The 15,776-nt window shown below is 36.3% G+C and overlaps 1 protein-coding gene across 1 annotated transcript in view; it reads left to right on the plus strand.

Moving 5' to 3' along the window:
• Positions 1-15,776, plus strand: part of Slc2a13 (solute carrier family 2 member 13) — a 323,327-nt gene that overhangs the window by 35,016 nt on the left and 272,535 nt on the right. Inside the window, exon 2 of the mRNA XM_026408520.2 lies at positions 8,478-8,637. Within this exon, the coding sequence (XP_026264305.1) occupies positions 8,478-8,637 (160 nt within the window). The remainder of the gene's footprint in view (positions 1-8,477; positions 8,638-15,776) is intronic.

Genomic DNA, 15,776 nt, shown 5'->3' on the forward strand with positions numbered 1-15,776 from the left:
GATCAGTGTCCAGATTGTTATATGTGGCTGTGTAGGGATGTGTTTTGCTTAGGTATTTTCTTTGGTCTCAGTACTGTGCTGTATCCTAATTGTTTTGAAAATGGTTGGATACATAACATCTTGCACTCAGTTACCATCTGTATTTATGGTACCTGCATAGTAATGTCAGAAGCTTGAAGAGAGGAAAAATGCTTGCAGCACATTAAATGGAAGTTATTGACGTGTGGAAAAAACATTGAATGTTATAACCAAATTTCAATAGTGGTCACCTGTGGATGATTAGTTGTAATTTTTATTTACCTTCTTACCTGTTATTTCCAGATTTTTTCCTATCAAATATCATTTTTAGTTTAAAGCCAATTGGTTAACACTAATTTAAAAGAATATGATTTTTGTGTCTACATCCCACAGTACTAATCAATAACTTTTAAGTGCTTATTCAGTGCCCGGGCCTGGGCTTGACATTTAAGCAAGTGATAGTACAAAAGATGATGTGAGATAGGCTCATTCCATTAACAAGCTTGTAGTTGGTCCTGTGTGAAGAAACAACTGTGATACGGTCTTTATTGAGATGTTGCCAGTGGAAAAAAGACATGGGCAGATCGATAGATTCTCAAGTAATCTAAAGGGAGAGGTCATTTTAGGTCATGAGAGATTACACCGAGCAGATGCCAATATGTTTTTAATGCTTTGATAAAAGCGCTTTAAGGATGAAAAACATTAGCTTTGCTAGTTATCCCCAAAGACAGAATCTTCCTTTACCTGAGTTTTGTGCTGTAGGCATTTTTTTTTTTTTTCTGTCTTGGGTGTACTTTGAAGTTGCCCAGCATCTTCTGAGAGTGCCTTAAGCCTTAGTAGAAAAAAGTGAAAACTGAATTTTGTGTTGTGTTGACAATCTGGTAACTATGGACACTTGACTATTTAGAAGAATGCAGACATATCAGTGGTGGCCAAGACGGCCAAACCCAAACAACTACAGTGAGGGATACAGTTTTCTTAGACTCTGTTTCTTTTCATTAAAGTTTTTTTTTTTTTTGTTAGAGATGATAAAGCAATAATTTACAAAATGAAATTAGGACATCATTATCCTTCTTGTTCAAGAAACATTATTATTAGAAGGTAGCTTCATGCACTTCTAAGAAGCTAATTAGTTGCTGCATGGCTTATCATGCTGAGAGACTGCTGTGATTCATGGGTATTTATCCATCACAACAGGATTTTCTAATGCTATTTGGTTATGAAATTACTTATACCTCTGACTCAGACCTTTAAAAGGGTTTCCAGCAGCTTTTAAAAGCTAACTTCTGCACTCAAGAGGGTTCTGTGCTGTTTAGGTGGTGAATCAGCTTGGCAGCGTGGCAGGGTCTGAATCTGGTTGCACTGTGGTGTCTAAGGTTCTGTTTTCTGATGAAACTCCTCAAGCTGATCATGATGATGAGTTTTCATCGATGTAAACTTCTATTTTGAAGAATCTCAAACTTCTCAAGAGACAATACCAACATGGATTTTTGTGGTTATGTTTACTCTAGTAACTTGTACCACTGCATTTCTTCTGTTAATTTCAATTCATGAGTTTAGTGTGATCTATTAAAAACTTATTTTTTCTTTCCCCAGGCATTTCTTTTATTGAATTAGTGATTGGAGAATGGAAGAAATAAAAGCCCTTCATAGAACTCTTCTTAACTTCTTGTATTACTTGCTATTTACCTTTCTGAAATGCTTACTTCTTAATTTTGGGTATCTTAACACTATATTCTTTGGGCTATAATGCCAGAGCAGAAATGTGAGTCTTTTCTTTTTTTTTTTTAAATGTTGTAAATGGACACAATACCTTTATTTTTATTTTTATATAGTTCTGAGGATCCAACCCAGTGCCTCACATGGGCTCAGCAAGCACTCTACCTACCACTGAGCCACAAGCCCAGCCTAAGTCTTTTCTTAGGCTAATAACTGCGGAAGTTTTTACATACTTAAAAATGAATGTTCCCATGGTTTATCTAAATATAGGGCTGAGTTATACATATACATAATAGTAATTTAAAACAAACCGTCCTGTCTAGAGGTTTTACTTAACTGTCTTTTGTTAGATTTGTCTTGGGAAAGTTTCGGGGTAATATAGCCTTAATAGCTCAAGTTTTTCAAAAGTAGGCTTCATGTTTGGGAACCCATAAATTATGGTTTGATGCATTGTTTTTTAAGTAGCAAGCAGAATTAATAAGAAGGGGCTTAAAAGATGCCTGTTGAACCCAGGTGAATAGAGGGAACATGGAACTTGTTACTACTCCAATTTATGTAGCAGTATTGTGGGTTTAAATTTGGCTAGCTCAAAATTATACAAATAATTATATCAAGTTCTTCTTTTTCTTACTCACTGTCCTAAGCTCTTTAGCATGCAGGCGGCATAAATAGCAGGCAGGAGAGATAGGAAAGGGGAAAGACCTTTCTGCCCCTTGGACCCTTATGTGCACTAGCGTGGATGATAGGGTAAAAAATAAAGTGGTTCTTGGCCTTTTTCAAAGGATTATGTTCTAAACAGAGGCATGATGCCTGGTCTTTGATGGCACTTTTCAAAGGTTGGGAACCTAAATCCGCAAGGTTTACTTTGACCTTAACTTCTGTGTAACTTTATGAAAATCTCCTTATGTCTGTTGCTGAAGCTGGGTTTCTTTATGTTTTATAGGGAAATGCCTGATATCTCTCTCACCTACCTATGGATAGGATGATCCAAGATGATAAAATAATTGACTTGGAAAGCCTTTAGAAATAACATGGTATTCATGGATACTGTCGATGCTTGCTCATCATCTACCTCCCACTCCCCCCTTCTAGCAGTTCCTCAAATGCTGGAATTTTTCAGAACTGCATTTTGTTCTGGGCATTCTTACTCCTTTTCTGATAAAGTGGTCTTTATCCATTCCCATAGTCACAGTTCTGTGTACCATGCGCACAGAACCACCTTTTGGGCTTCAGGTACTTGTGAACTTCTAAGCTTTATTGACCAAATCTATTTGAAGTTGCTCTTCAAGAAATACAGTCCAGTCACTGAAAGCAATTGAAAAGCTGTACTTGCTCTTAACTTATGTCTCTTGAAGAAGATAATAGCATGTAGGTTATAACTCAGCAGCAGTTCTTAAAATCCTTCATCCCCTCTCCTCCCCAACTGGTCTCAGTCCCTTTGACACAGGCTCCCATTTTCCCCAGACTCCCTCTGAGCCTATCATTTGCAACTCTCCAGCCTTTTTCTTCTGAACTTCTCCCCACACATCAGATCTTTTGCCTTGCCTACCCTCACTTTTTTTTTTGCCTAACATGATAAGGGATCAAGAATTAGCTGACAAAATCCGAATTATCCTTTGAGGAAGAGAGAAGAAAGAGGTCAGTTATTCTAGCAAAGACTTTCTTTGGATGGAGAAATAGGGAGGCTGAGAACACTCACTTATAAGTTGCCTGTACTTCTGGCACGCTTATAAGGTGCTCTGTTGGTTACCTGTTTGGATATTTCACAGAGCACTTCTGATTCAGGCACTCTGCAATATGACCTGATTATCTTCCATCCGAACTTGCTGCTTCCTGGGTCTACATGTACCAGCATGCTGTCTACATGTACCAGCATGCTCCTAGTTGCCTTTTTCATCTTAACACTGTCCACCACTTCTTTCTGTCCGTCTCCATTTCATTCCATCCAGATGCTCTGTAGTTTGAATAGTAAATTGATGGTTCTCTCCTCTGTTTCACTCAATGTCCATGCATTGTTGATCCCTTGAGATCAATTCCCCACACCCCAACAAGAATCATCCTTTAAAAAACTGAATCTGATCTTGCCTTTTTCTCTTTCACACCATTCATAGGCTTCTGAGTAACAAATCCTTAATTTGGCCTTTCAATTCCTGTATAGTCTGATTGGTCACCGCCCATCTCTCAGAAAATCATTCTCTTTCCTCAGCAGGGTGCATTTCTTTCTTCCTCAAGGCCTTTGTCTAAGCAGGTCTGATTGTCTAAAGTGCCTCTTGGCCTGCCCCCCACCCCAGCTTACTCTTTCACCAGATTGCAGCCTACATATGAATTCTTTATTGGGGACTCTCTGACTCCTCAGACTGGGCCGTTCCCTTTACTGTACACTCATGTTCCTTACACTTCCCAGAGACCCTAAGCTGCATGAGGACAGAAGGTGTCTCTGCCTCATACAGTGCAAACTCCGCCATGTTTAGTGGGGTGTTCTACAAATGCTCATTGGTTACTGGATGCAACATTCAAAATTTAATTTCTACCTACCATCTGTCTTCACTCACATTCTGCTTCACATTTTCTGTTTATCTCTGAAGAAACCCTGTGTTATTTACATTCTTAAACATTCTCTTCTGTGTTGAATTGTCTGCCCAGCCTTTCCTAGTTGCCCCCTAATTATCATCAGCAGGCAACATTTGTCAGCATCACCAGGAAAAGACCAGCGAATGGCTTCATTATGGCCCTTACCATGTGTCTTAAATTACTCATTTGATTACATGCTTTTCTATATAAGGATTGTATCTAGTTTCCTTCATAGCAGGGGCATTGTTGTTTATGTATACTCTCTCTCTCTCTCTTTTTTTTTTTTTTTGTTACTGGGGATTGAACCCAGAGGTCTAACCACTGAGCCACATCCCCAGCCCCCAAAATATATTTTATTTTGAGATAGAGTCTTACTGAATTGCTTAGGGCCTAAGTTGCTGAGGCTGGCTTTGAACTCTTGATCCTCCTGCCTCCTGAGCCACTGGGATTACAGGCATATGCCACCACACCCGGCCTCTTAACATCAACACCAAACACAGATTGAACTGAATTGAAAATTGAGATACCTTATAATTAGAGACAATAATAAAAAATGTTGATAAATTATTGGCTGCCTTCTGCAAGCTGGGTGTAGTTTTAAGTGTTTTACTCTATTTATTGACTTTTGTCAATCCCTATGAAGGAATTTTGTTCCCATATTCTGGATTAGGAACTGGAGACCCAGAAGGTTTATGTAATTTTAACCAGCTGGTAAGTGGCAAGGTTGGAGTTGAAACCCACTGATTCATGAGCCTGCCTTCAATCCATGCTGATCATTCAGTATAGCCTTCAAAACTGGGACTGGAATCTGTTGGTTTTTAAGTCTGGTTCTTCAACTTACTTCCCCGGGGTAAAGTTCTTCTTTATAAAATGGGAATAATTACGTGTCCTTAATAGAGGTGTGCAAAAGATTAATGACAATCAGCACACATAAAATATCTGACAGAATGTAGGGAGTTGTAGTTAAAAGTCAGTGTGTGAGCACTCATTGGATAGATCTTTTGGGGTTCTTTCCAACTCTGAATACAATGGCTCTGACTTTTTATAGTTCCTCTGTCTTTTTCCTTTGCCATTACCTGTTACTTTTAATGCTCTGGTATTTATCCTAAACAATCAAGGGCATAAGGACATGTGTGCAGTTCTTGTAAGATTTATGGATTTTGTGACAAGCACACATTGCCTAAAACCCACCTTCCTGATTTCCCATGCTTAATGGGTTAGATGGCTCAATTAAAGACCCCTGGCTGGAGAGAGCAGCTGAATTCTTGTTTACAGATAGACCAGTACAGAAAAAGAAATACAAATAATAAATTAGTGTTTGATTTTTGACTTTTGATTGAAATGTTTTAATAGTAATAGAATAAGAATATAAAGTTAACTCATTGACATTTGTAGGAAATTAGGCAAAGGGCATTTTAGGTGGTCTGTGCTATTAAACTCAGTAGTAAGTCAAATGGAAATTTTTAGCTGTTTAGGTGATGATTTAATTGAAAAGATAATTCATACTGTGTCTAATGACACTTTCTTCTTTTTTTTTAAAGAGAGAGAAGAGAGAAGAGAAAGAGAGAATTTTTTAATATTTATTTTTCAGTTTTCGGTGGACACACGTCTTTATTTTATGTGGTGCTGAGGATTGAACCCAGCGCCCTGTGCATGCCAGGCGAGCGTGTTACCGCTTGAGCCACATTCCCAGCCCATAATGACACTTTCTTATTCAATGAATAATAAAGGTCATTATTTTCATATGCTGACAGTAGCAGAGACATTGGTAGAAAGTATTTTTATTTCTTTTACTTGTGTGCAAATTTAATAGTTACTTATTAGTAGTTTCGCAACAATACAGTGAATTTTCTAGAAGTAAATGTGTTTCTTAAATAAAATTTTGTCTGTTTGTCCATTTATTTGCCTTATTCAAAGATAGAACACAGCAAATAAAACAAAAGAAAAACTTATAATAGGTGAAACTGCACACTACTGTGACATCAGGAGGGAGTTCTGTTCACCAAATGAGTACCCTGTAGTCCAAAACACAAGGTGGAGGCAGGCCTCTATTACTGCATATGGAGGGAAATGAGAAAAAGCTGTATGATTTATACCAGCCATCAATAAGCAAAAATCATTTGGTTGGCTGGGGGTGGTAGAGTGCTTGCCTAGTGTATGTGAGGCTTTAGGTTGGATTCCCAGCACTGGGAAAAAAAAATATTGAGAAGCACAACTATTGCTGTTACCCAGATTAGAATTGTGTCTGTTTTATTGAATGTGACAGCACACCCAACATCCCTTTTAAAGCAAACAAGCTATAGGTTTTTTGGTGCTATTTTCTTTCATACAGACTTGTTTTTTTGATGTCATAAAAAAATTATTAGAAGTAATTCTACATGTGTCTATTGTGCAACTTATGAATATTTTGGCTTAATGTAGGAATTGATTTATGATGGCTACATATTGCAAGGCAGCCAGAGCCTGGCCAGGGTAATTTCTCCTGGTCAGGAGAGGATAATACACCTGAGAAAATAGTCTGAAATAATTAGTGAAGAAATAAAAGACAAGAGTCAGAATAGGTTTTAAAGCAGAGTGCCTGGGAGATCCTTCCAGTCCTTGTAGGAGCTGGAACAGAATAATTAAAAAATGGCTCCAGTGGTTTATTTAAGGAGGTATATCAAAGGCAGGGATAAGGTTTCAGGGCAGAGTCTTGCTTCTTGATGTCCTGCAGTCAACTGGTTGATTGGCATCATGGCAGGCTCACACCTCTCAGAGAGGCTGTGTAGCTACAGTACCATCTCTGATGCTGTGTAGGAGTTGGCAGAGCTGAATAAGACTCATGTGTATGGGCGGTGTTAACCAGTGGGATTGCCACTGGAAGGTCCCAAATACCAGATTTTCCTATTCAATGGGCTTCCATGTCAATTTGGTCCACACATAGTCCATGGATGGCTCCTGATAGCTACAGATAAAAAGCAACTAAATTTTTGTTAATAACCCTGCTCTTTTTGGTTTTCCCAATGAGGTCTTGGTGAGTATTGATTAGATACTAGTTTTAGTCTACATAAACAGATATACCTGGAAATTGGAAGTGCCACATGGGAGTGAGAGAGATGTGGCGGGCAGGGCTGAGGTTTTCTTTAAAACATTTTTTTATTGACTCAAAGTTCTGCACCATAGAACTTGAGTTTTTAAAATAACACAGTGAGTTGTGGCTCAGAGATAGAGGGGTTGCCTAGCATGCATGAGGCACTGGGTTTGATCCTCAGCACCACATAAAAACAGAGCTATTTTGTCCACCTATAACTGAATAAATGAATGAATAAATAAATATTTAAAAAAATAACATAGTGAATGTCAAGATCACTTCTGGAGGATTTTTGAAACCAAACCCATCTCCCATCTGTATAGTTTTCAATTTGGTAGTCTTGAGGTAAGGTGAGGGCATCTTCATTAAAACAAATGAACAGAAAAGTCACACCGTGATTCTGATTATCAGTGAAGTTAGAGCTAATGCCAGAGATCATGCCACATTAATTTTAAATAGAGAAAAAATTTGAAGCCAATATAACTAAATACACCTTAGCCATGAAACTTTATTTTATGTCTAACATCACGTATTTTTGTGAACTGTAAATTCCTTAAGGTACTTTCCAATTTCTAAGCCATTTCTGAAATGTAAACTAGACAATTGAATAGGGTAACTTAATATGGGTTTTATGAGTAAACCAACTTAAAGCTTTGCTGTATTTGTTGGAAATAACGATTTTGAATAGTTAATATGTATTCTGGGATAATTTTTATTTTTATTGTTGTCTGATTACATTTCCATATAGAGCAAACATATTTCAGTAATGATATTCTTTCTAGGGAGCATTTTTCTATTTTTAGACCTTAAAATTTATAATGTACACTTATACATTCTAATGTTATTTGAGGTCTTCAGAGGTACCTTTATTTATAGGCTTTCAAATGATAATAAAAAAAATGGTACCCTGAGTCAGTATCCAACATACTTATCTTCAGTGGTACCCTATTAGGTATAAACACAAGCTTCAAATATGTGGTAATTTTTGTTTGAAGTAGAACACCAAGCCCATAGGTATATGTCTTAATTCTCTGTTAATATTTGTAACATTAGAAATCTTGCTTAAGTGTCTAATGGTCACTTTTCACTTTCTTTCTAGGCATTGCATCTATGACAGTGCCAGTGTACATTGCGGAGGTCTCGCCACCCAATCTAAGAGGCCGACTAGTTACCATTAACACCCTCTTCATCACAGGAGGACAGTTCTTTGCAAGCGTTGTTGATGGAGCCTTCAGTTATCTCCAAAAGGATGGGTGGAGGTTTGTAAATAGTTTTTGTATTGAATTTGTCAAATAAATTATGAATTTCAGAAGTGGGAAAAATTGAGAAATTGTAGGCAAAATATAACTGGATATTTTGAGTTATTATAGTTTAATTTGTAAGTGGGTGGCATTCAGCAAAATTGAAAGTAGACAGGAAGCTGATATTTATTTTAATGATAGAAAGGAATCTACCATTAAGAATTGATATTTACCAGGTTTTTAGCATTTAGGTGACATTTCTCACATTGTGTGTAATCTTTTTGCAATATTTGTTTAAAAAATGAATGCAGAGATAAATATGTATGGTGTTCTTGAATTATGTGAGTGATTGACAAGTGGTTTATGAACTACAGATATAACTTACATCCTTTTTTTGGATTTAGGAAACTACATTCTTATCTGAAGAAATGTAGTTGTTAAAGACACAGGTTTAGTTATATTAAAAATATTATATGTGTAGATTTAAAACATAGAAATCATTCTTTGGTTGTTTGAGGTTTCTTTCTAACCAGAAGAAATGAGAAAAAGTGATATTGAAAATATTAAAATGAGGAGGGCTGGGGATATAGCTCAGTTGGTAGAATGCTTGCTTTGTATGCACAAGGTCCTGGGTTCAATCCCCAGCACCAAAAAAAAAAAAAAAAAAAAAAAAAAAAAACCAACAACAAAAAAATCATTACATTAAAGTGAATTCAAACTAAATATTGTTAAAAAAAACCTACTTTTATGTTAAAGCTTAAAGATAGAGGCTCTATATTCTATATTTTGAGTTCTTAATTGATGGTATTCAAAACAACAGATTCATGTAACCATTCCAGGGAAATTTTATTAGAATGGATGCTGGTTAAATGGTATCGTCTAACTTGTTTTCTTGCCATTGTTTATTACAATAAATGTTGATTCAGCAGTTACTTTGTATTTGACATAGAATATTGAGCAAGACAGACTCAAGCTCTAGCTTGTATGGCATTTTCAGTGTTGAAGTTAATCCTGACATCTAAAGGGGAAGGTTCAGAGGTGTTGACGGTGTGGGGAATTGAATGTTGTAAATAGTGTGATAAATCATTTGGCTTAGGGAGAGCTACTGAAGATAGCTGGTGGAGTTTTATTAGAAGTCATGGGAGAAAACTCTTTGACACCAGTGAGAGCCTACATTTGTCAGGACCATTAAAGAGAGGACTCATTTGTTACAGGTGGTAGCTGTGTCTGTAGATACTGCTAAACTGCTTTCCACCTTTGAAACAATCAGTCTCTGCCCAAGTGAGAAGATATTGGAAAATTGAAGAAGCAGGGAATTTTATCTTTCTTTTCTACTGTAGGTGAAGTAAAAGAGGTAGATGGTAATTATTATCACTATAACCTGGTATTTTTTATTTTTCATGGAAAATCAGAGAAGTCATTTAATCCTTAAGCATGCATGTCTTCAGAAAGATGTAAACCATTTATTTACGTCTTATTGAAATGTTTTATCAGCATAACTAATAGGTATATATTCATATTTACAGTACACTAAGTGCATAAGCCATATTTCTCACTAATGGGTAGCAATTTAAGTACATTTTCTCCATACTGGAAAGGAAAACAAGAAATCATGTAGCAATGAAAATGAATTTATGAGTGTGATGCATATGTGAAGAAGTGGAGGGTTTTTGGAGACCCCTTTCCTTAGGCAGGGCGTTTTAGTCAACTTTCTCACTGTTGTGACCAAAAGATGTGAGAAGAAGAATTTTAGAGGAAGAAAAGTTTATATGGTGTTCAAGATTTCAGAGGTTTCAGTTTGTGGATGCCTGACTCCATTACTTGGGGCTGGAGATAGTACATCATGGCAGAAGGGTGTGACAAAGAAAAGCAGCTCAGAACGCATCAATCAGAAAGCAGATAGGGCTCTCCTCACCAGGGACAAAATATAAACCTCAAAGGCATGTCCTTGGTTACTTACCTCCTCCAGACACATCCTACATGCCTACAGTTGCCAACCAGTTAAATCCCTATCAAGGGATTGATGCACTGATTAGGTTAAACCTTTTACAACCCAATATCGGTTCACCTCTAAACTTTCTTGCATTGTGTCATGTATGAACTTTGGGCAGGTGCCATAATACAGGTGACAGAGTCATAGATCTGAGTCCAAATCTGTTTTCTGCCATTCATTAGTTGTAAACCTGGGACAAATTATTGAACTCCTCTGAGCTTTATTTTTTTTAAAACAAAAACCAAAGGAACCAAAAGTACTTACTTGAAAGATTACTTTGGGAAATAAATTATTATATGTAAAACGTTCAGCCTAGTGTTTGGCACATGGCAAGTACTTTATCAGTATTAATACCAGGTTACATTATCTACTATTCTAATGTCTAAATCAAAGATGGGCACTATTGTAGGTATGTTGTAAGGTAAACTGAAGTAAGCTCAACATTGCATGGTCTCTATTTTCCTTATTACTAAGGTTGTGGCTTGGAGGTGGCAGAGCTTAGGCCTGGGTAAAAGAAATGTTTTCTAGAGACATATGATCTACCTAAGTTGAATCAGGAGGACATAGAAAAATTAAACAGATCAATTTCAAGAAATATAATTGAAGACACCATTAGAAGCCTACCAATGAAGAAAAGCCCAAGACCAGATGGATTCTCAGCTGAGTTCTACCAGATCTTCAAAGAAAAACTAACACCAATCCTCCTCAAATTATTCCACGACATAGAAAAAGAGGGTACCCTTCCAAAATCAGTTCTGTGAAGCTGGTATCACCTTGATACCAACATCAAATGAAGATACATTAAGGAAAGAAAATTTCAGACCAATATCCCTGATGAATATAGATATAAAAATTCTTAATAAAAAACTGACAAATCACATACAAAAACATATTAAAAAGATAGTGCAACATGGTCAAGTGGGGTTCATCAAAGGGATGCAAGGTTGGTTCAACATACGGAAATCAATATACGTGATACATCACATCAAGACAAATACATCACATAAAGACAAATACCACATGATTATCTCAATAGATACAGAAGAAGCAATTGACAAAATTGAAAAAGCTGTATATGCTAAACCCCAGGCCAACATTTTTCTAAATGGAAAAAAATTAAAAGCATTCCCTCTAAAAACTGGAACAAGATAGGGATGCCCTCTTTCACCACTCCTATTCAACATAGTCCCTGAAATCTTAGCCAGAGAAATTAATTAGAAGAAAGAAATTAAAAGGATATGAATAGGGAAAGAATAGCTCAAACTACCACTATTTGCTGCCAATATGATTCTATATTTAGAAGACCCAAAAAAGTCTACCAGAAAACTTTTTTTATATATAATATAAATGGACAGAATACCTTTATTTTATTTTTATGATGTGCTGAGTATCAAACCCAGTGCCTCATGTGTGCAAGGCAAGCACTCCACCACTAAGCTACAACCTCAGCTCACGAGGAAGCTTCTTGAATTCATAAACGAATTCAGCATTTCTAGCAATTAGAGAAATGAAAATTAAAACTACACGGGAGGGCTGGGGATATGGCTCAAGCGGTAGCGCGCTCGCCTTGCATGCGTGCGACCCGGGTTCGATCCTCAGCACCACATACCAACAAAGATGTTGTGTCTGCCGAGAACTAAAAAATAAATATTAAAAAATTTTCTCTCTCTCTCTCTCTTTCTCTCTCTCTCTCTCTCTCTCCTCTCTCACTCTCTTTTAAAAAAAATAAAATAAAAAAATAAAAAAAATAAAACTACACGGGATATAAAATTAACACCTATAAATCAATCACATTCCTGTACACCAATGATGAATCAGCTGAAAGAGAAATCAGGAAAACTATCCCATTCATAATAACTTCAAAAAAAAATTATTTTGGAATCAATCTAACAAAAGAGGTGAAAGATCTCTACAATGAAAACTACACAACACAAAGAAATCAAAGACCTTAAAAAATGAAAAAGATCTCCCATGTTTTTGGATAGGCAGAATTAATATTGTCAAAATGACCATAGTACCCAAAGCAATATACAGATGTAATGCAGTTCCCACTAAAATTCCAATGATGTTCTTCATAGAAAGAGAAAAAGCTGTCATGAAATTCATTTGGCAAAAAAAAAGACCCAGAATAGCCAAAACAATTCTTAGTGAGAAAAGGGATGCCTCTGGCATCACAATACTAGATACAATATTACAATATTAAATTGTACTACAAAGCTATAGTTAAAGAAAATGGCATGGTATTGGCACTAAAACAGACATGAAGATCAAGGGAATAGACTAGAAGATACAGAGACATATCCACATCAGTAGAGTTATCTCGTACTAGACAATAGTGCCATAAATATACATTAGAGAAAAGATAGCCTCATCAACAAATGGTGCTGGGAAAACTGGAAATCCTTATGTAGTAGATTGAAATTGGACGACTATCTCTTACTCTACACATAACTCAAAGTGAATCAAGGACCTAAGCATTGGACCAGAGACCCTGCACCTACTAGAAGAAAAAGTAGGCCCAACTCTCTCCTTCATGTTGCTCAGGAACCCACTTCCTCAATAAGTCTCCTAAAGCTCAAGAAGTAAAATTAAGAGTCAATAAATGGGATGGTATCAAATTAAATAGCTTCTTCACAGCAAAGGAAACCATCAAGAACATGAATAGAGAGCCTACAGAATGAGAGAAAAATCTTTGCCATCCGCACCTCACATAGAGCATTAATCTCCAGGGTATATAAAGAATTTAAAAAAACTTAACACCAAAACCCCCCAAATAACCCAATCAATAAATGGGCTAAGGAGCTGAACAGACACATCATAGAAGAAGACATATAAATGGTCAGAAAATATGGAAAAATGTTCAACATTTCTAGCAATTAGAGAAATGAAAATTAAAACTGCACTGATACTCCAACTCACACCAGTCAGAATGGCAATTATCAAGAATATAAGTAACAGCCAGGTAAGGTGGCACCTTCCTGTAATCCCACCAGCTTGGGAGGCTAAGGCAGTAGGATTTTGAGTTCAAAGCCAGCCTCAGCAATTAGGTCCTAATCAACTCAGCAAGACCCTGTCTATTAATGAAATATATATATATATATATATATATATATATATATACACACACACACACACACACACACACACACACATATATATATATATAAAAGGGCTGGGGATGTGGCTCAGTGTTTAAGTGTCCCTTGGTTTAATCCCTGGTTCCAAAAATTTAATAAAAGGAAAAAGTCCAAATAAAAGAATATAAGTAACAATAAATGTTAGTTAGCAAGGATGTGGGGAAAAATTTCACTCATACATTGCTGGTGAGACTGCAATTTGGTGCAAACACTCTGCAGTATGGAGATTCCTCAGAAACTTGGAATGGAACCACCATTTGACCCAGTAATTCTATTCCTCAGCATACTACAGGGAAGAAGCCACATCACTGTTTTAACTGCTCAATTCATAATAGCTAAGCTATGGAACCAATCTATGTGCCATTCAACAGATGAATGGATTAAAAAAATGTGGTACATATAAACAATATTAATTAGCCATAAAATAATGAAATTATGGTATTTGCCAATAAATGGATGGAACTGAAGAATATGCTAAGTGAAATAAGCCAGTCCTCAGAAACCAAAGGTGGAATGTTCTCTCTGATAAAGGAATGCTAACACACAACTAGAGAGGGTAGGGAGGGGAAGAATAGAAATTCCTGGGACTACACAAAAGGGAATGAAGCAATGGGAGAGGGGATAGGAATAGAAAAGTGACTAGAATGAATCAGACTTAACTTTCTATGTTCATATATGAATACATGACTAGTGAAACTCTATGTACAGTCACAAGAATGGGATCCTAATTGGAATGGGTTGTACTCCATGCATATATAATAGTTCAAAATACACTATTGTCGTGTATACCTAAAAACAATAAATTAAAAAAATACATATAGCTGCTATGGGAAGTATCAGAAGGCAGACTCTAGAGATGTCAAATTTCGAAGAATCCAAGTGGATGCCAGTCGAAGTTGGTGACATATATTATCAATAAAGCCAACCAGCACACATGCGTGTGTAGTTTTCCTACATTACTAGAGAAGTCAGTTTAAGGGTGAAAAAATTAGAGAATGGGAAAACTAACTTGGACTCATATTCACCAAGACGTTACCCAGATTACCATGTGCGCAATTATACTATGAATTATGTACATGTGCAAATATGTTTACTTTTTCTAAAGGCGAAATTTCTATATGTTGTTATCTTCCATTATTGTGTGTACTTAGTGGGATTTTTACCTATCTGACTCCTGAATTAATAGGAATGTGGTTATAATCAAATTAGTTTTGAAGTTCTACCTTTCCATTAGTTAGACTCTGGAATTGTCAGCAATTATAACTTATTAATAACTGTAACGATAGATACTTCACAATTTTGTGGCAATGTGTTTCACAAATCCTAAGAAAAATTGGCATGTAAATATTTCATTTAAAATTTCTTTCTCAAACTCACGTTTTTGTACATATTAAAGTATATGTCTCCTACCATCTAAGAATTTGGGTAATTTAACAGTTTACTTCTTATTTTAATTTTGACTTTGCTCTGAAATTCCCGGTTACTAACCTTTGATACCATGCTTGACTGGTGTCACAGATTTACTAGCTCATACTATAGTGACAAATAGTTTGAGGGTCATTAGCAAATATCATTTGATTCTGACCAAAATCTTGAGAGATTGGCAGAACGTTTTTTGTCCTATTTTCTAATTTTAAAAACTGAAGCTCAGAGAGGTCCAATATTTGCCTGATACCCCTGGTGAGAGATCAGTGAGCCATGAGAGACTTGGCAGAAATTAGAGCCAGGTCTTCGTACTCAAAATCTAACCACATTCTTCCTTATGTTTCCACTTTCGAGAGTTATGATTCAAGACATGATGATGATTTTTACAGCAGTGACTGGATTGTGACATAAGAAAGATGGAATTCATTGACAGAAGTGTGTCTTAGATTTGATATAGTTGAGAGACTATATCTTTCATACCAGATGGGTCAAAGTTTCTGTTCTCTTATTGTTGTATATTATAGAAGTAAATTGTTTTTGTTGGAAAGAAATTTGTGCTTTTTTTAAATTTATTTTTTTAATTGTAGATGGACACGATGCCT

This window comes from Urocitellus parryii, chromosome 5, assembly GCF_045843805.1.
Source record: "Urocitellus parryii isolate mUroPar1 chromosome 5, mUroPar1.hap1, whole genome shotgun sequence".
In the NCBI taxonomy this organism is placed as follows: Eukaryota; Metazoa; Chordata; class Mammalia; order Rodentia; family Sciuridae; genus Urocitellus; species Urocitellus parryii.